Source organism: Pomacea canaliculata, linkage group LG9 (assembly GCF_003073045.1).
Source record: "Pomacea canaliculata isolate SZHN2017 linkage group LG9, ASM307304v1, whole genome shotgun sequence".
NCBI lineage: Eukaryota > Metazoa > Mollusca > Gastropoda > Architaenioglossa > Ampullariidae > Pomacea > Pomacea canaliculata.
Genome location: NC_037598.1, coordinates 6177112 through 6202774, shown reverse-complemented (window position 1 = coordinate 6202774; position 25663 = coordinate 6177112). Strand labels below are relative to the sequence as shown.

The 25663-nt window shown below is 43.5% G+C and overlaps 4 protein-coding genes across 6 annotated transcripts; 3 read left to right on the top strand and 1 right to left on the bottom strand.

The window, feature by feature from the left end:
• The first annotated feature begins 1260 nt into the window (after positions 1–1260).
• LOC112572107 lies at positions 1261–13617 on the top strand. The gene is made up of 2 exons (XM_025251639.1): positions 1261–2881; positions 10131–13617. The coding sequence occupies exons 1-2, from the start codon at positions 1558–1560 to the stop codon at positions 10178–10180; spliced, it is 1374 nt and encodes a 457-aa protein (XP_025107424.1). The 5' UTR covers positions 1261–1557; the 3' UTR covers positions 10181–13617.
• Positions 13618–13809: 192 nt separating this feature from the next.
• LOC112572109 (ribonuclease P protein subunit p14-like) lies at positions 13810–17793 on the bottom strand. 2 transcript variants are annotated; one of them, XM_025251642.1, is made up of 6 exons: positions 17692–17793; positions 16891–16994; positions 16271–16355; positions 16016–16086; positions 15604–15682; positions 13810–14958 (listed from the first exon to the last, which is right to left on the bottom strand). In XM_025251642.1, exons 2-6 carry the CDS (start codon positions 16968–16970, stop codon positions 14884–14886), a joined length of 390 nt encoding a protein of 129 aa, XP_025107427.1. In that variant the 5' UTR covers positions 16971–16994; positions 17692–17793; the 3' UTR covers positions 13810–14883. The 2 variants fall into 2 exon arrangements, with proteins under 2 accessions (XP_025107427.1, XP_025107426.1); XM_025251641.1 differs by lacking the exon at positions 17692–17793 and adding an exon at positions 17113–17237.
• Positions 17794–18165: 372 nt separating this feature from the next.
• LOC112572106 lies at positions 18166–21331 on the top strand. Of its 2 annotated transcripts, XM_025251638.1 has the most exons (5): positions 18166–18414; positions 18641–18828; positions 19125–20096; positions 20582–20722; positions 20789–21331. In XM_025251638.1, exons 1-5 carry the CDS (start codon positions 18372–18374, stop codon positions 21074–21076), a joined length of 1632 nt encoding a protein of 543 aa, XP_025107423.1. In that variant the 5' UTR covers positions 18166–18371; the 3' UTR covers positions 21077–21331. The 2 variants fall into 2 exon arrangements, with proteins under 2 accessions (XP_025107423.1, XP_025107422.1); XM_025251637.1 differs by having other exon boundaries at positions 20582–21331.
• A 591-nt stretch (positions 21332–21922) lies between these two features.
• LOC112572108 lies at positions 21923–25448 on the top strand. Its single transcript, XM_025251640.1, has 4 exons — positions 21923–22417; positions 22719–22891; positions 23461–24291; positions 25151–25448. The coding sequence occupies exons 1-4, from the start codon at positions 22363–22365 to the stop codon at positions 25364–25366; spliced, it is 1275 nt and encodes a 424-aa protein (XP_025107425.1). The 5' UTR covers positions 21923–22362; the 3' UTR covers positions 25367–25448.
• Positions 25449–25663: the final 215 nt, after the last annotated feature.

Genomic DNA, 25663 nt, shown 5'->3' with positions numbered 1-25663 from the left:
CCCAGTAATATCAATAATAACAATATTTAAATAATAAGAAAATATGCTACGTAAAAGTAAATATTTTGCTTGAAACAGTCTAGCTATTTAATTTTAATTGTCTTAATTTCTTCTGAGGAAATCCATGAAAAGGGAACCCTTGAACATTAAAAAAACAAACAAACAAACAAACAAACATACTAGTGATGACTCGATGCCTTGTCAGGTGTGAAGTGTGTATACACTAAAGTTTACCTTGTTGACAAAACACAAGCACACATTTACAAATATGCATGTTTGGTTTAAACACTCTCTTTGCGAATGTCCACGACACTCGGGTCATTTTTGATATGACATGCTGAGTAGTTGGGGAATATCTGGTTTGGGGTTCTTCTGTATAAGTTCCTAGACAATATAGGTTGCCAAAGAAAAAAGCGAAAAAAGATTATTCAAAAAAAAAAACCCAAAAAAAACCCTTTGATTCCTTGCTGTCACTATGGCTGTTTCGTGAATTAGAAAACGGTAGTCTTAATGGTTTTCCCAAAGATTCCCGATTTGTATTCGTTGTAGTTTTACAGAAAAACTCTTTGGATAATAATCTTGACTTTTCTCCTTGTTACCACTATATATTGTGAACCAACTGCTCTTCACTTGTCTGTGATGCAGGGCGAGGGTGTCATTCTTCGTCCCATTTGTCGTGTGGTCCACTGTGCCCACCCCCACTCGCTCCCCGACTTCCTCAAGCTGGCTTGTTTAGGTTTGTGCAGCCAGGACAGCCTCCTCACATCAGCCGCGCGGTTATCGATCCGCGGCACCGCGTCGTCTGCTCTATCTGCACATTCCATTCGCCGCGACGGTTGGGAGAGGCCTTGGGGGGTAGGGTCAGGGGGGCAGAGAGGTCGCAAACGGAGGATTGAAACGAGTGAGTCTCTCTGCGACTGGGTGTCAGTCACATGACTGTCTGGGGCCTTTGTTTGTCTGGCACATCTCGTGAAATTGACAACTGTGTCAGCAGCGGGAGCATCTCGCCAAGCTAGTCACCTTGAATGAAAGACAAGTTTATCGAAGAAAAAAAAAAAAAGTCGAAATCGAGATATGTTACCTAGCAACGAATATTTGTCACATCGTGGATGGTTTTCACACAGTCACAGAAGAAACACACCGTCTCACAGACAGCCTCCGCGGTCGTCTGCTGGAAGCGAACGATGTTTGTGAAATGAATTCGTTGTCCTGCGGAAATAAATATATAAATAAATAAGAGCAAAAATGCCTGACTTACCTGCTTGGTTTGTGACAGAAGCCTACCAACCAGCGCGCCCGCCTGCCCAGTAGAGGGAGCGAAAATCATGCTACAGCTGCTGCGGTCGACACATCCGCACGAGGCGTTGTTTTCAGACCTACTTGGGCATGCGCGGAAGGGCAAAAGCTTGCCACTTCCGCCTTTGTTGGCATGGTCCGATGAGCTGACAACTACACGCCGATCCTGCAGCGGTGGGAGTCGCCGAGGTGTGGAGGAAGGCAGCGGCCAGTGTCTCTCTCTCAGTCGCCAGGAGGGGGACTCGACCGGCGGAGGTACGCATGGGTTGCCGTCCAAGTCGCCGGGCCGCGTCTTGCGTTCGTGTGGCGGGAGAGGGGTCGTGGCGAGTCCGAGAGGGGGAGGCTTGCAGGCTCGGCAGCGACGCTGAGGGCTCCACGAAGCTGAGACAACGCAGCCGACGAAAGGGGTCGGGCAAGAAGAACAGCACCTCATGGGCCCGGTACTCGGCACCCCCCGGGGACAGCCAGTTCCCCCCTCACAGCTGCACCACCGCCACCTACCATGACGGGTGCTGGGGAGGCACTTCGCGCATCACGGTGAGACTGTCCAAAAACGGCTCGACGCTGGAGATAGAGAAATGTGAGTTCCAGAACAGCGACGATGACGATGGTTACCGGTTAGGCGGCGGTGGCGGGGGGACAGGGGATTCGTTGCACGGGCATGAGGGAAACGGTTCAGTTCCCTTGAGAACGCAGAGCGCCCCTGATCTGAGCGGTTTCAACCTCAGAAGAGATGACAGCAGCGACGACTGGTCTGAGCAGCGAGGCCGGCTGTTGCCGCTGCCGCCACCGCCACCGTACCGCCTTGTCGCCCGCTGGCCTCTCGCCGCGGTGGAACCTTCCCCAGGAGACGGTCTTGTGTCCGGTGCTGGGTCCGTTCGCACCACTGCTTCCGTGGAGGTGGACGTGGAGCGGGAGCATGATCTCACGCTGAGTTCCAGTGACCTCGGCGCCACTTCCGGTGACATCCCGGCCAGGGGCCTTGCGCACAACAGCCACCAGCTTTCAGGCAGCGAAGTTGCCTCCTCGTCAAGGAGCCGACCCCAATCAGGAGCGATGTGTCTGGTAGAAGAAGAGCCAGCGTGTGAAGGTTCTGTTGTTGTGAGGGCTGCTGCTGCAGCAGCAGGGTCCTCTGCCTGGCAAGGGGTAACTGTAGGGTCGCTGGTGTCGACGCCAAAAGCCGCGGAGCTCGTGGACTTGACCCTGTGCTGCAGCGGCGGGAGGTCCGGCTGCATGGCCACAGCGGGCTGTCAGGTGTCCAGCAGCGATGACGTGCGAGGTGTCCGCCACCCACACCCGCATTCCCACCTGTGTGGTAGTGGTGGTAGCGGCGCGGGAAATGGAGTGGTGGCGGGCAAGGACTCCGCCGGTCACGTCAAGATGTCGTGGTGCCGCGGTGGCGTCAGGGGCACCGTCTCCAGGGTGGCCTCCAACGGAAGCGGCAGCTGTGACGCTCAGGTGAGCGATGACATCGACGACGATTCCTCCACCGACACGGGCTGCGGATCGGACGACAACGGCAGGATCGGATCACTATCGAGGATGGAGGTGGGACCGGCCTACGTCCATGCGGATTTCAGAAATGGTGAGCTCAGTTTATGCGTTCGTTCGTTCACACACACATACACGTAGGTCAGGTGATCATATCACAGGAACATAGCAAATTAGAATAAAATTTATCTGTTTCTTTCTGCTTTAAATTTATTAATAATTTCCTATCTTAATTTTGTTACTGTGTAATAAAACAAACCTTTATAAAACATCCATTCTGCCTAGATGGTAGCGAAGAGTTGGGACTAAAAGGCCGCTGACGCTGTAAAGAGTACAATACAAGAGTATTACTATCGGTTTTATCCAGCAATCTCTCGGTTCATTGAGAATCTGATCTCACCAAGCAGAAGACAAATAAGCATACAACATTGTTGTATACAAAAGCTCACAACACTGCAGACCTGCCGATGAAAGGGATCAAATCAAGCATACGGGTGGCGCTGTGCATCAAGGACGCACCACGCAGGGTGGAGAACGTCCGGCCCGCCAAGGCAACCGCAGACTTCAGTGAATCTAGAAGCTTTTTTTTTCATAGCAACATAAGTGAATAATAACAACAACAACATAACTTCTGAGGGACAAGCAAGGAACGTGGGATAGACTAGACATAAATAAATACAGGACGGTAAAAAGGTTCCCCATCCCTGATGCAAGGTATCAGAATGAGCACATAACGTTTATCAAAGATAGAAGTGAATAGAATGTCACCCACCCTTTTAGAAGGCTGTGAGGAAAAGCACAAATGATTCCGTACACTTGTATAATTTACCAATATGTCTTGGTATATGATAGGACTTCTGATATTCTACTTTAAACTCGTCGGTATGGCTGACGATCAGCCAGGTAAGCCACTAGTCAGACCAGGTGAAAATCATTCTGAGCCCCCATTGGCTGCCCTCTACATCAGAGCCGCCGAGGACAAGAGGGCAGTGAGTTTCCACAACAGCCTGTGATTTGGAAACGCCATCTGACTGTGAGGGACAAGCTGGTAGGAACCGGGGATGTGGACATCAGCCTAGTAGAGATCTCGATGGCACCCACTAGCTGAGCAGGACAGGACACCCATCCTTGACTTTCAAAACCATTTTCCAGCACCATGTCCGCCTCTCGTCCTGCTTACAAGCTTCAGACTTTGGCCGCTGGCACTACACAAGGGGGAGGCTCTCGGGGCCATCATCAAAGCTGCTGGATGGTCGTCTTACAGTACATCTGGGCGTTGTACTTTGCTTACACTCAGACATCTAAGTCTGGCTTGCTCACCCTTTCAAGCCCTCGCTGACCAACCTAATCCTAGCTATATTCAGGCTTTCAACTTGTAAGTCTGTGCGTGGTACAGGTTCTTTTTTTCTTCTGTCTCGATCTCTTCTCCCTTCACAGTCTAATGTACTAACCTTTTGGTTCCACTGGTCAATGGTGAGGTGGGGTTCTTATTCTTGTGTTGGTTGCCGTTGTCACCTTTCTCCCTCTTCGGCACAAAGTGTACATTTCTGACGAAAATCAAAGGAAAGTTTTCCTAAAGTAAAATTACTTTATAAGGTTAGAAGTATATACTAACTAGTATGTCCTCCCATCTGTCCGGTAGGGAGATTTTTGACTGATGAAGACATTCACACTATAGACTATATAGGTGGATTTCTGTATGCCGTTACCTGGAGTTACAGGGTCAGAGTTCGTGCCGGGGCAGGTAGCGTCCTTGGTTACCGTTACCTTCAAGCTGTGTTGACTGGATCGAGGAAGGATAAAAACTTATATATACATTTCTAACCTTACCTAAAACTAATTTTATTTTACTAATTTTCCTTTACGTACAAAACAAGCTTTCGGAAAACAAAGAAAGCTTGAAATACTGCAATTAAAACTGAGCTTGCCATCGCTGTATACTTGAGACTTCATAACGACGTTTATTAATCAAGAGAAGTGATTTCTATTAAATGAGATGGTGCAAAAAAGGTGAAAAATACCGGAACAGACGTATGGATTCGAGCATGTGACTTCTTCCGCGCGCACACACACACACACGGGCACCGGGACAAAATCCGGCGCCAATTCATATTTAAAAGGTGAGACATACTGTGGGTGAGATTTAGGCCTGGAATAAGCAAAACGGATGTAATCAATAGTCTGTACACCACCTTGCTATGTCAGAGCGCCCACATGTAGGCATGTGCACGTGCTTAGGAGCATTTTTTCACGGTTTTGTTTTGTTTTGTTTTTGTTTTGTTTTGTTGTTTGTTTGTTTGTTTCTTTTTGTGTGGAAACACCACGGTTAACGTCAAGTTAAGGAGTGAAAGCAATCATTTTACTGCTGGAATGTTATATCATGTAAGGGGTGTGTGAATACAGTTAACAAAGAATACAAAAACACGAAGCATATTCGGAGTATTTCATAGCTTCAATAATCTATAGATATCATATAGATATCATAGCTCCACGTGCACCGAGGGAAAAGTAAACCAGAGATTACCACGAATTTATTTCTCGTCTCAGGCACTCTCTTTCACTGGTTTTTTAAAAATTTTGAGTTAAAGCATCATAACAAATAGGAAACTGAGTGTTATAAAAAGTAATAATAATAAATATTTATTTATAGAGCTAGTATGTGAGTAAACAAAACCCTTTCAATTAACAGTATGATCTAAAAGCTTAAAGGGGTAGGGGGGAAACTTTTCTTCATGACACTGTTCTTGTGTTGGTGTTATTGTTACTGTGCTGTACCTAGTATCATTGTTCTGTTTGCACTGTGTCATGTGACATTGTTGCGGTTGCCGTTTTACCGGAGTCTGTGATCATTTCTCCGAAAGACTCGGGAGCGGGTATGTGTGGCGGGGTGAGGAAGGTGAGGTACAGAGTAAGAAAGGGAAGGAGCAAGAGGTCTTGGCACGCAGCTAAATCGATGGTGAACGAGGGTGTGCCCTAATCTAATCACAGCTCTAATCCCAGCTGGCCAGCGCCTTCCCTGCCGGTGACCGCCAGTTATTGTCAGGAACAAGTCACCCTGTAGTCTCGGGCACCCACAGATGAGGCGCCTCGGTCCTTCACACACCACATGCCAGTCACACCTATGACACTCACTGGTGCCAAAGGCACGAACATAAACTTTATCATAACATCATCTCAGAGTCATGAAGTCCTTGTCTATCGGCATGTGTCCAGGTGTGGTTAGTGGAAAGGTATCCGATAGCGTGTATACTCATGTATGAAGTGAGATTAGGGTTGGGGTTCAAACATCGTCTCGTGTAGCTGTCGAGGGTTTTCTCTCGAAATGCTCCTGTCCTCCCTTTGATGGAAGCACTTTCCTGCCTCACTAACCAAGGCGTCCAGGTCACAGCTGGGTGACTTGTTCATTTAGAGAATCCGCCGACAAGATCATACTCATTCTGTCATTACACACCCTTATTTGGGGCCCTGGCTAACATATTTGGGTTTTTTTCAAACACTTTAGTCACATTGCAACTGGGTCTATTATTACAAAATTTCTCAAACCCACGTACAGTGGTGCGCACTTCTCTATGCTCTGCTGGAAGATTCAGCGTGCTTGGCAGAAGATGTCCTTTCCCCAAGTGCTCCCACACCAACACTCAAAGGAACTATGTGAAACATCTCTTTATCTGCTGTATGCACAACAAAGGACCTGCTGTTTGCAGGCACGAGTGGCCGTTAGTGAAGGGGCTATCCAATGAACAAACCTTCTCATGAATAATTTGTCCGATGTCACCTGATTGCATCGCCGGAAACACGGCTGTGATGTGGCATTGGTTGTGCTTCGGTGTCAAACACTAATTCTATTCCACTTACTAACGGAGCACCGTGTAGTCGAAGATTATCCGATAAGTCCAGAAAATCGCTCGTCTGCCTGTCTGACAACTCACGCATGATGGTGATGGTTCTCTCTAACACAAGATGTCGCCTGGCTTATAGCTTCACACATAATAATAGTAATAGTTGGCGAGAGTAACTTTTTTCCGTTTCACGCTTTATTCCTGTTTTTTTCTTTCCTGCTGTTTTTGTTGGTTTCTTCAGTTTCTCCTCCTCCTCCTCCTCCTCCTCCTCCTCCTCATCATCATCATCATCATCATCATCATCATCTGTAACGCGCCGTTAGCTTTCTCATAATGCAGAAATGTGGCACTTTTAACATTATTATTATTATAAGAGGGCTATCAGTTTGACGAGGGCGCCGGTCATCTGTGGGTACCAGTGCGACATATTGCTGAGGGTTCTTTTTCTGATGGCTTCATTGTCCAGTCCTTCAATCCTTCGTCTATTCCACGTTCCTCGCTTCTCGTTCTCATCCTGCTGTTCCGTACAAGACCAACTAAAACCCATTCAGAATCTTAGGTTTAATGGATTGTGTTTTTGCGAGTTCACTGCCAGGTCACCGTGTGGGTCACGAGGACAGGATCGCAAGACCACGGTGCTGGGATTTCGTCTGCGTGTGGGCAGGCTCAGAAAGGTGAACCGTGCATGCTGGAAATGGAGATGCCATCTATTATCATTTGAGGATTAATTACTTCTCCCACAAAAACTATCCGGATTCTTTGTAGCAGTTGTTTCATTTTAAGCAGTCAATTAATAGCCATCTGGCTTTTATTTTTACCAGCGCTATCATTTGAGCAAATTGAGTTAAATTATGTTTATTTTATTACAGTCATTAATTAATGTTCAGCTGACGCTGAGATGTGTGTGTGTGCGCGCGCAGGAGAAAAAAAAGCTCGGGTGCGAGAGAAACGGAAGGAGATAATTATAGGAAATAACTCTTCATGACTATAGATGTGTCCATGACTGTGTGCTCAATTATACATGCTTGTCTCTGGTTGCTGAACGTTTTTAACGTGCACGCAAACGGTATCCTTACTCCACCGTACTCCTCCGAACCCCGTTGATTCTTTTTTCTTTAGTCACGTGATCTACAAGTTCTTGATAAATGCCCTCGCTGGCATTGTCCTCACGCGCATAAACACACGCACGCCCACGTTTCCTCCATTTTTTTTATGCGCAGCTCAAAAAGCACCGAAGGGAAATCTGGCAACGTGCAGCCCAGCAGACATTTGCTTCTTAAAAGCGAAGATGTGATGCCAGTTAGCGCCTGCACCTGAGCTGGAATACTTGGCCGAGAGCTATTGATCTCAAATCGCACGACGCGTGGACCGTGGGCGTCAGGGTGGCCTGTTCAATGGGTGACGTCACTTCTCGTGACCAGCCATACGCTTGCCGACGACCCGCCAATACCGCGCATAATCCACAGCACTGGTGACCCCAGGTGACCCGCTTCCGCCCCGGATCTTGGACACCCGAAATCTGTTCTAACTTCGGGGTAACTTTTTACTCCTGGGGGAAGTCAGTCTTGTGTCAGCAGGCGAGAACTACTTCGTTTGTCTTGTTCTCTAGTACACACCGTTGTACTTCTTAACGGGACACTTGTTATTGAATACGTGACTATTATTTTTTATTTTTTAATACACGAAAGTTCCTTCTCTGACCTCACTGGAATTCTCAGCCCCTTTCTCTTCGACCTGTGTCTACAAGTCCGGCCTAAAACCTTGCTTCTTTAAGAAATATCTATTCATGATCCTTCCGCTCACTCCTCGATTCTCCATCTTCGTGCACATCGTGTTTGTCATGGAAACATCTTGTATTTCTTCATTGTACTGTTAGCCGTCGTTTCTTTCATGGACATGTATTGGTTGATTGCTGTCTCTCTGCCAAGACCAACGCTTAGCCTCTTCAAAGTTCTCCTCTGTTAGTCTCGGCGAACCGTAACAAAGACTGTGACTAAACCGGAAGCTTTGAAGTAGTCTCGTTTGGAAAAAAAATCGTCGGTCAGCAGTCCAGTAATACAAGTTTGTGGTTCGTTTGCAGTCCTTCGTGCAGAGCGCTCTGAGCTCCACGCGGGGCAATCCATTGTTATTGTATTCAGAAAGTATTACAATAAATTTGACAAAAGTTGTCACATTTTGAAGTGCGCCATTGAAGATACTTGCATAGTCCCAGTAACTATTAGAAACTGCATCAAAATGTAAAGAGGATGACTATTTTCAGGCGAAAGGGGAAGGAGAGAGAGAAAGAGTTATGTCGTTCGAAGAACTCCATCTTCCCAGTCTTCATGTCCAGCTGCACACGAGCAACTCTCTGAATGTCATTTCCGAGGAAACCGGAAGTGTGACGTGCCCAGCATTGCGGAGGACGTACGCTATCGATCAACAGCCATTGAGGGAGAGAGGGATTGAGGAATGTAAGAGCAGCGAGATCAGTTAGCTTAGTCCCGGCCCTGACCTCTGTTCGTAAAGGATGAAGATCGAGGGATGGGGACGACGAGGGAAGCACGAGCAGCAGAGCAAATCTGATCGGACCTTTGATGTATTCCTACTTTGTGTCCATCTTTCTTGCCCCTTTCAGACTGCTTTGCATGGTAGTCTTGGCAAGACTTGTGGCGTTCGAGAAGTCAAATCACGAGGGAGATCTTCTGTATTTTGATTGTGATAATGGATGGCTCTTGGGGACTGACCTCGGTGTCCAGTCTGCTGCAGACGTAGCCCTCGGTCTTTTGGAAAGTTCAGGATCACCCGGAAGCACTTCGCCTCGAAGGATTCAAACTTCTTTACCGGGTCATCGCCTCATCGGCCAGGGTCCACCGTTCACAAGGTCAAGAAGACGGAGACAGCCAGTCGTGGTGCTATCACAGTTCTCACTAACAGCCTGATGGTTTCTTCGCAACATTTACAACAAAGACGTTCGAAGAGAATGTAATGGCAGAGGGCTGTAGTTGTCTTCCTTCCTTCCCACTCTCTCAGGTTACTTAGTAAAGTCATCATTTCAGCTTTATTCGTCCGTTCCATCTCCCCTCTCCCGATTTGTCTTACCAAGTTTCCACAGCGATCTTTATTTGGGATAAAGTAATTTAGCAATCTGTCTCACATTGATGTCCAGAAAATGACATTTTCTGACACAAATTTGGGTGAGGTGAGGTGGGATGGAAAGCTGAGCCTTTGATTTCATTCTCTGCATATTATCTGGTGACAGGCGGAATTTCGAGGAAATTGTGATGCAAGCCTGCAGGCCTATATTTAGAAACCAGCATGTCTCAGCAATTAACAAAAGGGATAGACACCCTCCTTTCTTGGCAGTATCAGGCCCACTCACCCTCAAGAGTTTGTAATAACAGAATGCGTAAAAATGAATTTGTAACGAAATGCAGGAAATAGTGGGCGAATGGTGTGAAACCAGAAAATCTCATGTTGATATGTTCTTAATGCTGCTTTTCATTGTTTGTTTTTCTGTTGCAGATTTTGATGATTTGTTTGATGACACCAGTCCAGGCAGTGATAAGAGATGACCGTGACAAGAGTTAAGTCAATGAACTCAAAACAGGCTGCTATTTATGTGTACAGAGTTTATTACTGAAAATGCTGTTAAAGAATTTAATTGCTAGTTCTCAAACAATCATGTCTGACCTGTGTGATTTGGCGAAAAATAAAGTGTGTAATACAAAAGAAGGATCTGTTCATGCTGTGGCTATGTGACAGACCACATAGCAACCTTATCAAGACTTGTCTAAAATGTTTTTATCAGTCTTATCATTCACTTGACTTTTAGAAAGCATTTTATTGGGTGTCTTTCCCCCAAAATCGAAAGCCATTGCTTTATATGTGGATGATGACTTATGGTCTGACAGGAGTGATTCATTTGTAAGATGAATTTCTTCAGGTTTTTTTTTTACAATTGATCATTGTTTGTGTTTCAATTGTGATGCATATTTGATTTCATCATCTGGTTTAAAACTCTATTAATTTGTCATAATTTAACTCACATGGCTGATAATTTTTCAAAAATTGCTGATTGCAGCACCTGTTTGAAAGATGTTTATTTTACAAACAGTTCTTAGTGTCCGTGATTATTTCAGTAAATAATGTTACAAGTCGAAATAAAGCATGTTTTGAAAAGTCAGAATGAGGCTCTTTAAGGTATCACTTTTTGGTAATTCATTTATCATGGATGTAAATGAACTAAAGCTTTCTTAGAACAGGTGTTACACCCTGGATTACAAAGTTGTAACCCCTTAACTCCTTTCTTATAAATGCCACTACCTTCCTTGATTTATGTTTAAACAAAATACTACAGCATTCTGTAGTTGCATAGTATGAGGTCAGTAGTTACAAAGCAATATTATGTCTTTACTCTGGGACAAAGTGGAGAAATCAGGATCCAAGGTATTTCTGCTGCTGCTTCATAAGTACAGCCCCAGGGAAAAGTCTTTGGGTGGTGTGGATGCAGGGGGTCTTTGTAACACTGCTTTATAACCAAGGCAAGGTGCTGATTTCCTCACTTTGCCACAAGTAACGACTGAAGATTCACTTCATAACTACTTCTTTAACATGAGCTAAGGTAACCAGATGGGAAAGTCAGCCCGGTGAATAGATTACATGATTGCTCAACAGTGAAAAGGTCCATGAAAGTAATATTAAAGTTACACATGTTTGCCTGCAAGTGAGAGAGAGAGATGGGGAAGAGAAGATTGCATTGTGAAATCTTTATCATATGTTAATCTATGAAAGTGTTGCCATATTTTGTAAATCCATTTTCCCAATTACCAGATTTTGATTACTGTTCTTGCAGCATAGTTGAAATTGAGCCACAAAAATGGTGAAGAGGAAACCAAAGTGGCTGAAAATGCCTCTGAATGTAAAACTGCTGGTACAGAAGTGACGTTCTCAGCAAATGTTGGCACTTGGTAAATCTGCTGTTTCTGTAACAATATAGTCTTTAGGAACTGCCACATGCTGAAGTCCTTAAAGTTACAGAACATTATAATTTTTTTTTATGACAGCACAAGTTCTAAATTATTTATATATCTGAGGAAACAAAATATTTTGGTCTTTGGCAGCATTTGGTTACCAGCTGATTTTACAGACATGTCATGTTGAAAAAGGACAATGCTGTGAACTCTGAAAATTAGATAAAACACATGCTGAGAGTACATGGCGACAGAATGTCATTTCCATGACATCGGAAGTGGAAATAACTAGATACCAGACTACGATAACAGACTGAGGAGTAAAAATATTTCCCATTGAGATTAATTGATCTTCATAGCAGAGCTGAGATAAAGAAAGATATGAAGAGATTTTTTATGTACCTAATTATACCGTCATGTGGACTTACAATGTGACACCTATCATTTTGTGGAAATCTACTAATTTAATGCACAAAACAAGGTATTCAACTGAGGGATGAATGTTCACAATCATGGGCATTTACCCATGGTGTTTAATCTATGACATCATCATAAAAGTGCTCCTTTATACCACTTACAAACATCCAAACTTTTTTTGTTTTTCTTTTTTGATCTGTTAAAATAATCTTCTGATCACGAAGCCAGTAGCTGAAGATGTCTTGAATATGCTTTGCTGTCTTGGTGATCCTCAGTGTAGAGATGCAGCACTGTTTTCATATCATAGTGGTTTTAAATGTTGGGCTGTGATGTTCGAATCATCATATATCCTTAGACAGGTACTAGCTAATACCAGGTAAACTGGCCTGCCTGTTGTGATGTTTGAATGCCACTGAACAAAGCTAGTTATTCATGGGTGGACCAAGTGATGTTTTGAGAAAGTGTGCATGCATGTGAAAGAGAGTTGATATTTAAGCTTATATATGATGTGATATCTCAGTTGAATGCTTCACAATCAACCTTTACTCTAGCAAAATACATTATCAATGGAAGGTGATAAAAACATTAAAGGACCAGTGAGATGCAAATTTGTTTTCTATTGATTATATAAAGGTGATATTTATATTCATTCAGATATGGCGAAATGGTATCTTACACTGAGATTTATCCAATTATCAGAATACAAATTTGCACCCCACTAGTTCTTTAATATGAGAAACTGAACTTCATGAAATTAGTAAGTTTGGCTGATGAAATCCACTTTTGTGTATATCCATGGAGCACACATGTTTTGGCTGTTTGCAAAAATGATTAACATGCTTCCAGTGTGGACACTTAAGAGACTTTCAGTAGCTTTGTTAACTTCATTTTCACAAGATTTTAAGATCACATATATTTACTTTCAAGTCATAATTGTTGATCTACTCTGATCACTCTTTCTTTAAATTTCACTCTAGAAATAAAACTACAATCAGTATTGATATGAACCCAATTTTATTCTATTTTCCTGTTTGGTGCTGCTAGCTTTATATTAGATTACTTTTTTAATTGAAAAAAAAAAAAACCCATCGTGCAATGTTGTTGGCCATATTTTGGTGTTATTTTTTTCGAATGGGATGAAAATAATCTGTAACATTTGTTACAAACAATAACAAGATTCCATTTTTTATGCTGTAAGACATGGGAGTGATGTTTTACTGTATTGTAAGCTTCTGCCTGTTTTCCTCAATGCATCAGTTCATAATATCGACCTCAATTTTTGAGTGGACTCTGCCATTGTGCAACATATGTGATAGCTTTTGTTTATGTAGGCTAGTTTGTGAGCTTGCTAAAAATATTTTAGAAATCTTGTTGCTTTATAAGCTGGGATGTTACAAAGAAAAATAAATATCATATATGTAAGCCTTTATTGTTTTACTGTTCTCAAGATATATATGTTGCAATGAAACTGATACTTGATGCACCAGCTGTACAAAGATCTAGGGAGATCCAAAGGAATGGTAATAAAAGTATGTCATCAAAGAAGTGAGGGTCATGATCCGGGCATCTCTGGCACACACTAGACATTGGATGTGAGACCTGCATATTAGGGTAGACTTGCTTGTTTTAGAACTGTTCACTCTATGGTTCTACCTTTAACTTTCAGTGAGCTCTGACAAGTTGGTTATATATTACTCCACTACATTCATGAGTTTAATACTTTTTTTAATAGCAAAATCTCAAAACCTTTGAAACCCTGAATACAAGTATTTGGCCAATGCACTTATAAAAAATAAATAAAAAGAAGTAAAAAATACCTTTTTTCACATTTATTGTCCGAGAATGGATTGCTGTGGTATATCAGCAGTTGTTGATGCATTAGATACAGAAAGTGGACAGCTTCCATTCAACAACATATTCTCACCAGACTCTAAGCACTAAGCAACTGCAGTGCCTTTATGTGGTATATGAAAGTAATTTTAAAGCCAGTCAGTTTCACACATGACTGTGCCTCAGAGGGAATGAGAGAAGCGAGAAGGAACAGCAACAATATGATTTATGCCAGAAGATCTCACTGCAGCACAATATGAATCATCATCTTTCCCAAGGATGATGGGCTGTGCCCGACATGCACCAACTTCCCTTCTCATTCGCTGGTAGTCATTTTTTCTCCCAACTCCACCCACATTCTTAACATGTCAACATATTTCAAGTGTTCACAAAATCTTTATAAATACAAGATTCGCAATATCAATACCACTCCTCCATCTTCTCTCCACCTATTTCTCTTACACAGACAACCACAAAAGCAATTATACTTCAACAATCATAAACCCATTCAAAGCAATATCTTCACAATAGCAGTAATGGCTAAGCTACACGCAATCTGGCACAGAATATAACATCGGATTTACTATAAAGTACAATCTGCAAATCCCTCATAGTACCGATCCAGCTTAACAGATATGAATATGAACTTTAAATTTTGGAACTGAGACAAGAATCCAGGAATTTAAGACAAGTGTCTGAGGTGGGGCTGCTCTATATCTTGTACGGGGAATATAAAAACCAATGACTTCATAAGTATAGTTGTCCCACTCATAGAACACCAGGAACACCTACTTGCAATAGTGGCATAAGTTGGTCTGATTCAGTATGGCACTCTGTTGGAGAACTTCCTTCAACGCACCTTGAAAGGTTGATGTTGAGGTAGCCAGCAGAAATGTGAAGGAGTGGACTGGTTGTCCCGTGCAGGATCTGCTACCATCATTTAAGACAGGCATGAGAGGTAGGTCTTGTCAGCTGCCAAATCTATCCATGTGCTTCCCACTTAAAGACTGGTACTAGTCAAGGGACCAATGAATGAATAAGTCTTCACTCATGATATATCAATGTCCATCATAGAGACCTGGTATCTTAAATTCCCTGCTGTTGCAAGCCAGACCCATCAGATTAGGAGACACCTGTAAAAAGAAGCAGCAAGCTCACTCATGAAAACAAAGCTGTGCACAGGCATACCAGATACTAAAAGACTGAAAAATCTTTAGCAAAATTTTGTTAAATCCTCCCAGTTGTGTGTGTGTGTGTATAAATACAGTAAAAACTTTATTCACTGTAGTCAACATGTATATGTATATATTTATCTGTATATTGTTAGCACATTAGCATCTATCACTTTTGCCTGTAACTGCCCATGTGGATTACTCAAGATAAATTGTGTTGTAAAACAACCCCTCTTGTTTTCATTCAGCATGACTGCGCACTGAATCAATAACCATGTTTTTGACACTTTCCTTACTTGCCATAAAAAGTACCTCAAAAACTTGTTTCTTCATTCAGCCCTCTTGAAGCCATGGCTAAAAATGTTTTAATATTTATTTGTAAGCCATAGCTGACTGAAATGTGTCGGCCTTAACAGCATCAATGTACAAACAAAAAAACCTGCTAGCACAAACAGCGATACTAAAACAAGCAGGGGAAACTATTCAGCATCCACATGTCTATTCTGGCTTATTTAGAACAAATATACATATTCACTTTAAAAAATATAATGAACTGCTTTAAAAAATTTTGCTCTAAAATCAAAACAGCAAACTCTATGTTCTTACCTGATGCACTCTGAATGCACAAAGCCGACCTTTATATTTTCCATACAATGTTAGGGCACCCCATAATTTCACAAATGATCTAAGCAAAAGAAAAGCATAATTACTATAGCAATTCTGGATAAGTGAATCAACTAATGTTTAAAACGTGCAATATTCTTTTGGCCTGTTGTTCTCTCAGAGCCAATGTCAGTTAAATTATAAAAATCAATTAAACCAAATATAAACAATGAGCAAGAATAAAAGACAGAGTGGTAGCTGCTAAAACATTTCTGACATCACAAACTTCTTGTGATCTTGCTGGCAAGGGGTTTTCTCCCATGTGCTGTTTCCCTTGACAGAAGGCTGGACATGACCATGCTTGAAAATTGAATGGAGCAATTCTGCGAATACATGAAAGAAAATAGTAACACACCTTGTGGGTACTCGTAACAGGGCGTTTCCAGAAGAAAGCTTTAGCACGTCAATGGTGTCACTAGCACCAACCTGCAAAGAATATGTTTGCATTTGACTTTTATATGGATACATCAGTCTGAAAATCACAACATGACATCTTTTGCACTTAAATAAACATTTTCAATCCATTTTCTCTTGTTAAAGAGTGCACATTAAACTTTCCCCGCAGTTAAATTACAGTTAGTGAACACACAGCCAAAACAAAAACCCCTACCTGACCAAATATTTCAGTTAATGCTTGCATGATTATGTGTTTGAGCTGCAGGACATCCGTTTCCTTCTCACCACTTTCATATAATCTGAAATTGAAAATATTTCAACTGACAATTTTTTTTTTCTCTAAATACCAATCGCTCACGTGTGACTTCCAGAGAAAGTGGGCATACTTCCCATCTCCATAACATTGAAGATTCATGCACAAGACATCCTAAAATATTTCAGAAATAAGGAAAACAAGATGCAGACATGACTTGAATCCTCAATGTACAAGTTCCCAAGCATACATTCGTTCATACGCCCAATTTATCTGCATACAATTTATAAACATTTGGGAAGTATGCATATTTACATAAAACACCAATTCCATTCACCCTTGGCTTCTGTTGCCTGTAATTCAAAATATTACACAACATGGCCCATTCTACAGCCAGGCTTTGAAACTCTTTGGGGTTGTTTATGAAAGTTATGTTTCCCGAAAGAAAAGCCTCAGATGTTTCACTTTTAAACATATAAATCACACTCCAAGCTTATCCCAATGTTTATTTTCTTAGATAGTCAAGTTATAACAAATCATAATATTAAAATCCAACATTAGTATATAAAAAAATAACTTACAAAGTCACTTGCATATACCAGTATGGAGCTTTGCCTTTACGTACACATCTTAGATACTGAGATGGTTCTGATTCCTCCATTTTCTGTTTAATCTTTCTAGAAACCTGAAACAAATGATTTTGCTATTTTTATCAATTTCATGAATGACACTGAAAATGTTCCTATGTTAATAAACCGAAGATACTGCACCATCAAAATTTAAGAACAACGAAAATGGCCTAACTTCAGTATAGCGTAACTGATGTAAGATTCCAAGTGTGGTGCCAGCGCAATCTCACTGGAGTACGGAGAGAGACGAGACGTGGAGTTGCGTACCATCAATGGAATATTTGACAGGAATATTTGACTTCCACACACACACACCCATCGGTTAAAATTAGTGCCGGGGAGTAGATCTGTATGTGTCAATAAATTGCCTTTGGTGAACCAGATACTTTAGTTTTAGGATTGGTCAAAATTAGCGCTCGGATATAGAAGCAGACGACAGATGTGGAGCAACTAAGGATCTTTTAACCTACTTTCATTCAGCAGTTTATGCAGTTAGGCAGCTTTGCGGATAATTCATTAAAGACTAGAAAAACTGGAAACTGAAGTATTCACTACTAGCAATCGTCAAGTCTTATCTAAGCGAGTAAGAAAACGAAGTTGTTTACAAGCCCGTGTGGAGACGACCACGTGCCACTGATTGCTAGATGTTGACTTTATTTAGTGTGCATCAAGAGAAGCGTGAATAACACATTTTCGTCACTATTTGTTTCACGCATATTTTGTGAGCATTGAGACAAAGCTAAAAAGACAAACCTCAAATATTAGTGAAGGCCAGAGGTGATACAACAAACAAGTGATGTTAGCTTTGATGATCGCAATAGTTCGTATATTCTAAGATTTGTGCCATTTGGGAATATTTTAAGTAGGGCCGAACAGCTCCAATGTTGTTCCTTCTGGCGTATGAAACAGTTAAAAATTTATTAGTATATAGGCTTTAAGCCAAGATTATTTAGTGAATCGTTAATTATTTTTTCACAAGCTTTTAGTCTTACATTTTTTGGAAAAATAACACCTACAGGGGAGATTATTAATTACGATCTCTGTTTAGCAGAATCTCACTAAAATTTTTAGTAAAACATCGATCAGTCGATGACAAAAACACTTCATGATTCATTAATGATGAGTAAGTAAACATATAACTCGCATAAACAGAACTGTACGCTGTAAGCGTGTTTATCTTTATAGTCCGAGCTGTCTTTCGATACTGAACACGATCGTCTTGCGTCACATCCTGTTTCGGTCTGTCGTCATGATGACGTCTGCAGCGATCTGTTGTCCATCTTGTCCGAGTGAAGACACACAACAGTGAACAGCTACTGACGGAATGTGAACGCCATCAGTCAGACCCTTCAACTTCCAAGCTAAATATTAAGTTTATCTGTCGCCCCCACGTTTCGCTCACCATTCTGCTCTTCTTCCTTAAATGAAGGATCATGAGGCTTTGTTTGTGTTTCGTGATACTGATATTGTCAACAGGTAAAGGTACAATGATCAACAACGACAATGATGATGATGATGATGCCTTTTCACACACGTTTGTCCCTCAGTGTGAATAGTTTCTGTAAAGTGAAGCCAATGTAAGAAATGATCGATTCAGAATTAGTACCTTTCAAATTGAAATCCAGTCAAAGGTATAACTTTTATTTGCTATCTTTTTGGTAAGGACACTTTACGTAGTCTCAGACAAAGCAATCTTCTGCAGAATCAACAAAAACTGGGAACAGCTCAGTTCAGCCTCAGACTGCAAAGACCGGCTGGTCGAAGGCTGCGGACATAATTCCATACGCACTGCGCACGAGTCAACTGGGCATGTCACTTCTCACCTGGTTTGTCGGCTCCCATTTCGACTTAAAAGTGAACGCGGGGGAAAACGTGGAATTTTCATGCAAGGTTGGTGCAGGCTGTGTGCCGCATACAAAATCTGGGACATTATAATGAGGCAGCAGTTCGGAAATCGCTTTATATTTTTATTGTGTGCAAAATTTAAAAGCATGAAAAAGAATCATTTAAAATCGATACTTGAAAAGTAAAGAATTCACGATTGCCATTATTCTGTTGTAGTATAAGTTACCGAGTTCTGGTCGATCCCTGGTTTCACTCAGTATAAGCTGTAGAGTTTTAGTAGAGCCCTACTTTTACACAGTATTTGTTGTTCCCCTTTAATCCTGTACGTCTATGCTTCAAAGAACAAAGTGACCATTGACTTCGCCAAGGAGAACCCAATGCTGCGGTGGCTCTGGGTCAAGGACGGCGACCCAGTGAGGCTGGACGCATCGCGCATGCTGCTGACGGACTTCATCTTCTACGTGGAGGACATGCGGGTGACGGATAGCGGGACGTACGAGTGCCGGATGGATCTGGGAGACGGCACGGTCCTGACGGCCGAGGTCTACACACTGACGGTGTTGACGTCAGGCCCCACGCTCTATGTGCGTCAGACGGAGCCGCTGCGCCTAGACTGCCGCAGCGAGGCTCTGAACTCCGTCAGGCGCATCTTCAAGGTTAGCTTGCAGCTCCAGGAGGAAGACAGCAAGCGGGGAAAGAGAGATGCCGAGAATACCTCCATCCGCAACGGTGCGGATGTCATTACTGTCGAGCCTGTCTTTCGGAATGTTGCCCGAGCGAAACACGGCGGTGCGCGGGAAAGTGGTGAGACGACATCCAGGTTCCTGGTCAAAAAACGGCAAGCTCACCAAGCGGCCCAAGGACACAAGAAGAAAGATCCTATCACCATGCGACGATGGTATTTCAACGACAACGAGACCTCGCTCTTCCCGAAAAGCTTACCCGACGATGTCCCGTCCCCAGACGTCCTGCCCGCCGCGGACTTCAACATGACGGGCGAGTGGACGTGCAAGGTTAGCGACTTGGTCACCCACCACACCTGGCGAACGGCCTGGTATCGGGTGCAAGTGGGGCCGCCCCCCTCGGCAGTTGAAGTAATGGTGCGCAGGCTCCTGGCGCACCCGGAGGTATTAGGAGCGGTGGTGGCGGGAGTGATGGCTTTCCTGCTTACCCTGGTGGTGGTGGTGGCTCAAGAGGTGCAAAAGCGGAGCGTGAAGGTAGAGAAAGAGTTCGAGGCAATGAAAGAGAGGATGCTGAGGAGGCCGATGCATGTCGGCGGCACAGACGATGAAGAACGCCAGATGATGAAACGTGTAAGTTATGAGCTCAAAGGTCTACAAGAGAATTTTTTTGTGGGATCAAGACAAGATAGTATTTCCTTCTCCCTCCGTTCTTCAGCTAGCATTATCATACACAAGAAAATATTTAAAAAGCACACTTACATGAGAAATGTACTTTGATAATTAAAGCTACAGCCAATAAGAGAGCCGAATAACATGTGAATTTGATATATTTGGTGACATTCTTGACATGATATATATGTATATATAAGCACCCAGACAACGGTTTTTTTGCCTCTGTTTCACTGCGATCGAATCGTTCGAAGAAAAACTTCTTTGAATTTAGATTAGCAGCGTCCGATTGCTTTACTGTCATTTAAACATCGTAGAAATCTCTTGGAAAGTTTAGCTTAGATATATATATATACACACACATATCGGGCTTAGTCTTAAGAGTTTTTTAAACGTGCTTTGAAAGTTAACGTTAACTAATACTCTCCGGCATTGACTGTTCACAGACGTCCAGCAGGCCTGGCGATGCCATGTCCACGTTGTCGCCGCGTACTGACATCTCGACACTAACATACATGGATGAACCAGAGGATACCAAGTCCATGTTGTCGACGCTTACTGACGTCTCGGCACCGACAGAAACTGAGGAAACAGAGGAAACAGAGGATGCCTTGACGACGCTTACTGAGGCATCGGCACCAACAGAAACCGAGGAAACAGAGGATGCCAAGTCCATGTTGACGACGCATTCTGAGGTCTCGGCACCGACAGAAACTGAGGAAACTGAGGAAACAGAGGATGCCAAGTCCATGTTGACGAGTCTTACTGACGTCTCGGCACTGACAGAAACTGAGGAAACAGAGGACGCTAAGTCCAGACTGTCGCTACCTTCTGGGGTGCCGACAACGACAGACACGGTGGAAAGAGAGGAAGAGCAAGGCGATGAAAGCTACATCGACGACGAGGAAAGCTACAACAATAATTATAACTTCGGCAAATAATGTGAACAGTGGAGCAGTCAAGGAGGTGGTCACGTGCTCGCTAAACAGTGCTTCAACACAGATCGGTTTGTTTGCCCTGTCGATGGCGGCTACATTGGTGGGCAAGTCTGTGACCTCACTGCTCGAGGGAGTCTTGGTTCTAGGGAGATATGCGGCATAAAAAACGGAATTATAAGTGCACGCACCTTGTGAACGACATCACGAGTCAGATATGAAGCGAATCTCGAAGTTACTTACGGAGTTTATTAAAAAAAAAACAAAACAAAAAAACCCCCCAGCAAAACAATGCTCCTATTAGTTGTTGCATAGATACACAAAAATTATATCATGAACGTTTCCGACAAAAACGACGATGGACTGGTATAAATTCGGCCGCGATTCGAACATCTGCTCGTTATGCGTTGCCCAGCTAGGGAATTGAAGCCTTACCAAAATCATTTGATCTATACGAAACAGAAACAAAGTGGAAGCAGACATGACAATGGAGCTTTCTTCTCGCCTACTGAGGACCTTGCACTAATATGTTTTATAGCTATTTGATTACTTTTGTTCACACCTGTTATCTCGCCAGCCTTCCCCCACCCCTCTCGCCACACTTTGTGACAGAATGGATGATGAAAGCAGTTTAGTCCCTTTAGACATAATCAGCTTAACAATATCTCTGTCACACACACACAAGCGCTACATTAAAAAACCAGACACACAAAGAGTTGAAAGTATGAGAAAAGAAAGCCACCCACTACTTAAAGTATTTCCAAAAGAAGGTGGATCTTAGGTCCATATCTGAAAGCATCAAAGGTTACCCCTTAGGGATCGTATACCCCTTTCATGTGCCACCCTCGCCTGTCGCCCAACATTTGTGTTAAAGTAATGATCTCGAGATTACGAGGTAGGACAGCAGGTTAGTCTACACATGTGTAGCATTTATATTACGTTATATTGTCTTGTTCATTTAAGCACACTAAACAGCCATAGGGTCAACTTTTAGCTTTCTCAGGAAGCACCACTGCGTGCTGCAGGTGTTTGTACGCGATGAGCAGTGAAAGTCCGTAAAGCCATGTTTCCCGCATCCCCTCGCCTGCAGTGAGCACAACTCACAAACATGGCGCCCTCTCCTGCCTTCTGTAGCAATCCGCGTCACCACGGTGACGTTTTGTTTTCGTGACGTCTTCGTGACGTCACCCTGTGGAAGGAAAAGGAAGTAAGTCTCAGCCGAACGGTGAACATCGTAAGAAATCGGAGTTACCCACCCATAGCACTTCAGCCATATTTTCCGTGCGTTTACAATGGTTATGAAACTTTCTCATCCCCCGTGTTTCTTCACACTGGCGTTGATAATAGGTTAGTAAATTTTTAAACCAAAACTTTCTACTCGTGGTTACTCAACTTAACGATAAATAAAAATATCTCTGGGACAGAATTCTTGGGCGCTAAGACCTGCTGTTTTAAAACACCTGCAGCTGAAAGAAAATCAAGCTCAGAAATTTAGGTACCGTTAGTGCATTTTCAAATGATTTTTCAACGATGATTAATAAGCAGGCAGTAAGCTCGTCTTTTGTCAATGGTATAAACTGAAGAGATGATGACTTTAACATCGCTCGTGTACGCTTATTTTTCTGTATTCTACTGTATATACTATTAGCTCCTGCGAGTACCGCTAGTCAAGGCACCAGACGTGGATGGTCTAAGGCGGCAGACGTGGTCCCGAGCTCCTTGCACAGAACGCCGCTCGGGATGGCCCTGTTAGAGTGGCTCAACGTCACCAATGCTGACTACGCAGTAGATGAAGGCGGGAACGTCACGTTTTTGTGCAAGGTGAAGGACTTTCTTAACTGGACACTTGATGACGAATATGAAACAAACTCGACAAATTTGACACGTCGGTTAACACTTGATATATTGTCTCACATTCCACAGAATGTGTACAGTTAAGAAGGTTATGGAGAGAATATGCACGCTGACGTGTATGTTTGCGCGTGTGACGTGTGTGTGTGTAAACGCGTGCGTTCGTGATTATTATTAACTCTTTGATGTGATAGTGGTCTGTCAGCATGTGACAGCGAGTGCAGTCATGCAAATCTTGAAATTTTCTCTGTACCTTTGTCAGTACATGTCAGGATAGTTGTTTTGTGTACAAGTCATAGACCATTTATGAAGTCACATCTATTTGAGAATGCGCTACTTACTGCAGATAAATGATAATGATCTTCCGCAAATCTCACTTTGGCTTACGACACCATGAACAAAAACTGTCGCCATGCCGTAGCTCCCATCTGTCTGATTGCTTTTCTCATCCGCTTCATAAACAAATCTCCCGTTCCAGCCTTCTTGATTGTTCTTATTTTTTTCCCAGCATGTATCGTAATTGTGAAAGTTGTGTTTAGAACAACGTTACGATGGCCTTCGCCAAAGAGTATCCTGAGACGAAATGGGGCTGGGTCAAGGACGGTGACCCCGTGACTGTGGATGTTTCGCGCATGCTGGTGGAGGACTTTGTTTTCGTCCTCAGCAAGGTGTGGCTGTCGGACGGCGGGACGTACGAGTGCCGCATGACGCTGAGCAGTGGCAGGGTGCTGACGGCCGACGTCTTCACGCTGACGGTGCTGACGCCCCTTCCCACAGTCATCGTGCGACAGACGGACCCCTTTCGCCTGGACTGCCGCAGCGAGGCTCTTGTGTCCGTCCTTCGCGTCCTGGAGGAATCAGGAAAGGACAGCACTTCACAAAAGCAAACCAGGACCCTCGAACCCACGGCAAGCAAGCAATCCTCCCAAAAAGCTGCCACCATCACGCGGCAATGGCACTTCAATGCTATGAACACAACGTTCTCCATGAGCGTGCCTGCCGACAAGCCCTCACCAGACTATTTCCCAGCCGCCGTCCCCAGCATGGCCGGACCCTGCACGTGCAGTGTGAGACACGTGACCACCCGACGCACATGGCAGACCGCGTGGCACCGGCTGCGGGTCGCCCCACCGCCATCCGCCTTGGAGTTGTGGTGGCGCAGGGTCTTGCTGTACCCGGAGGCTGTTGCGGCAGTGTCGACGGCGTTGCTGTTGCTGTTCATAGGTCTGTCCTTGCTGGTGGCGCGCCTAGCGCAAGAGAAGATCAACTTGGAGCAGAAGTTTATGGTTATGCGAAGGCGTTTGTTACGGAAGAACAACCTGCTGTGGTACGACGAATCCGGGAACACGGAATATCAGAAGTCCAGACGTGTGAGTACAGCATTTGTGATTGCAGCTTGGAAGGGCAAGTCCCAATCAAACACAAAGTTGGGCTTAAGGGTCTCGTAGAATGCATTTTCTATAATAAACAACTCAGTACAAGACATTCGGTTGTCCACGATGTTTGTCGGCTTCTTGCAGGCTAGTTGTAAGATATTCACTCACATTTCGAGAAAAAGTATTTTACCAAGGGATTAAAAAAATCTTCTGAGAGTCTGGTTCATAAGCCACTACCCAGGATAAACTTCACTTCCCCACACCCACGGTTTACCCAGCAATGACTTTGTCGGGTAGAATAAGCGGCGTGACAAGTTTACAGTAAACAGGCTCGTAGACTAGTGGCTGTCAAAACAGTGAATGTGAGTGGTTCACCACGTCTAACTTGTGGCATATGGATGGCATAGCTCCCCCCCCCCACCTTCTTCCATTAAATTTACCTCTCCTGGAGTGGGGACGTGTATATTTTACAAATTGCAGAGTGGCGCAGCCACAGGACTCGTGCAGGCCTCGAAACAGCCAGACGACGCTAGTTAGGGTGAACTAAGTATCAGTTTACTTTTGATTGACTATTTGTGGTTTGGTTTGGTCTGGGACGTATTATCTGTTGGTACTTATTGAAGTTGCTTGCTTATCATAGATAGTCGAGTACTTTTGGGACTTGCATGGGAGGAGATAGACGTCGCTGTACTTTGCACTCTCATAGTAACCGCCATGATGGATAGAAGGACCTGGCCTAACGCTTATTTTTTAGGATTCTCCAGCATATCAGCCATTCCTCATTTACACTACTCTTACTGTTACGACTGCGATTACGTGCGCTAGCTAAACTTCGCTGTTTGCTCTTCACCAGCTCAAGTCCGGGCTGAATCGTTTGTTGGAAAAAGGAAAGTCGATGGACATAATTTCCAGAGCATCAAAGGATGTAACCGATGAAGACAGCATCAGCGACGACGAGGACGAGACGTCGACCAGCCAACGTCGTGCCAGCATCAAGAGCATGAACGAGGCGCGGGGGAGCACCGACCCCGACAAGGCGATGAAATCTCTCATTGTTATTAAGAACTGAAATAACGTGTAGACGCAAAGATTCGCTCTCTACAGCTGATACTACAGTACTTGTATTACATTAACGTAATAGAGTTTTGATTGTTCAGTGTTAACTTGTTCTTTGTGTTGTTTACTGCAGAGTTCAATGTTTGCATGGCCTGGAAACGGAAGAAGGCTCGGAGGCACAATTAAAGATCACCGACAAACTTACAAATCACACTCCAAACTTCGCTCTTTCATTCACATCCTCACCGATCCCGAAGTCAATCTACTGTAAATGTCAGTGCACTTTTCTGACGGCTCTGGGAATAGCCAA

Bases quoted from the DNA above. Each gene is read 5' to 3' on its own strand.
- LOC112572106 (XM_025251637.1), top strand. From the start codon at position 18,372: ATGAGGCTTTGTTTGTGTTTCGTGATACTGATATTGTCAACAG. The intron at 18,415-18,640 runs GTAAAGGTACAA...AATCTTCTGCAG, and splicing joins GATACTGATATTGTCAACAG to AATCAACAAAAACTGGGAAC. The intron at 18,829-19,124 runs GTTGGTGCAGGC...TATGCTTCAAAG, and splicing joins ACGTGGAATTTTCATGCAAG to AACAAAGTGACCATTGACTT.
- LOC112572108 (XM_025251640.1), top strand. From the start codon at position 22,363: ATGGTTATGAAACTTTCTCATCCCCCGTGTTTCTTCACACTGGCGTTG. The intron at 22,418-22,718 runs GTTAGTAAATTT...ATATACTATTAG, and splicing joins CACACTGGCGTTGATAATAG to CTCCTGCGAGTACCGCTAGT. The intron at 24,292-25,150 runs GTGAGTACAGCA...GCTCTTCACCAG, and splicing joins AATATCAGAAGTCCAGACGT to CTCAAGTCCGGGCTGAATCG.
- LOC112572107 (XM_025251639.1), top strand. From the start codon at position 1,558: ATGGGTTGCCGTCCAAGTCGCCGGGCCGCGTCTTGCGTTCGTGTGGCG. The intron at 2,882-10,130 runs GTGAGCTCAGTT...TTTCTGTTGCAG, and splicing joins CCATGCGGATTTCAGAAATG to ATTTTGATGATTTGTTTGAT.
- LOC112572109 (XM_025251641.1), bottom strand. From the start codon at position 17,208: ATGGTACGCAACTCCACGTCTCGTCTCTCTCCGTACTCCAGTGAGATT. The intron at 16,087-16,270 runs GTAGGGGTTTTT...TATTCTTTGCAG, and splicing joins TAACTGAAATATTTGGTCAG to GTTGGTGCTAGTGACACCAT. The intron at 15,683-16,015 runs GTGTGTTACTAT...TCTTTTGCTTAG, and splicing joins CTGTTACGAGTACCCACAAG to ATCATTTGTGAAATTATGGG.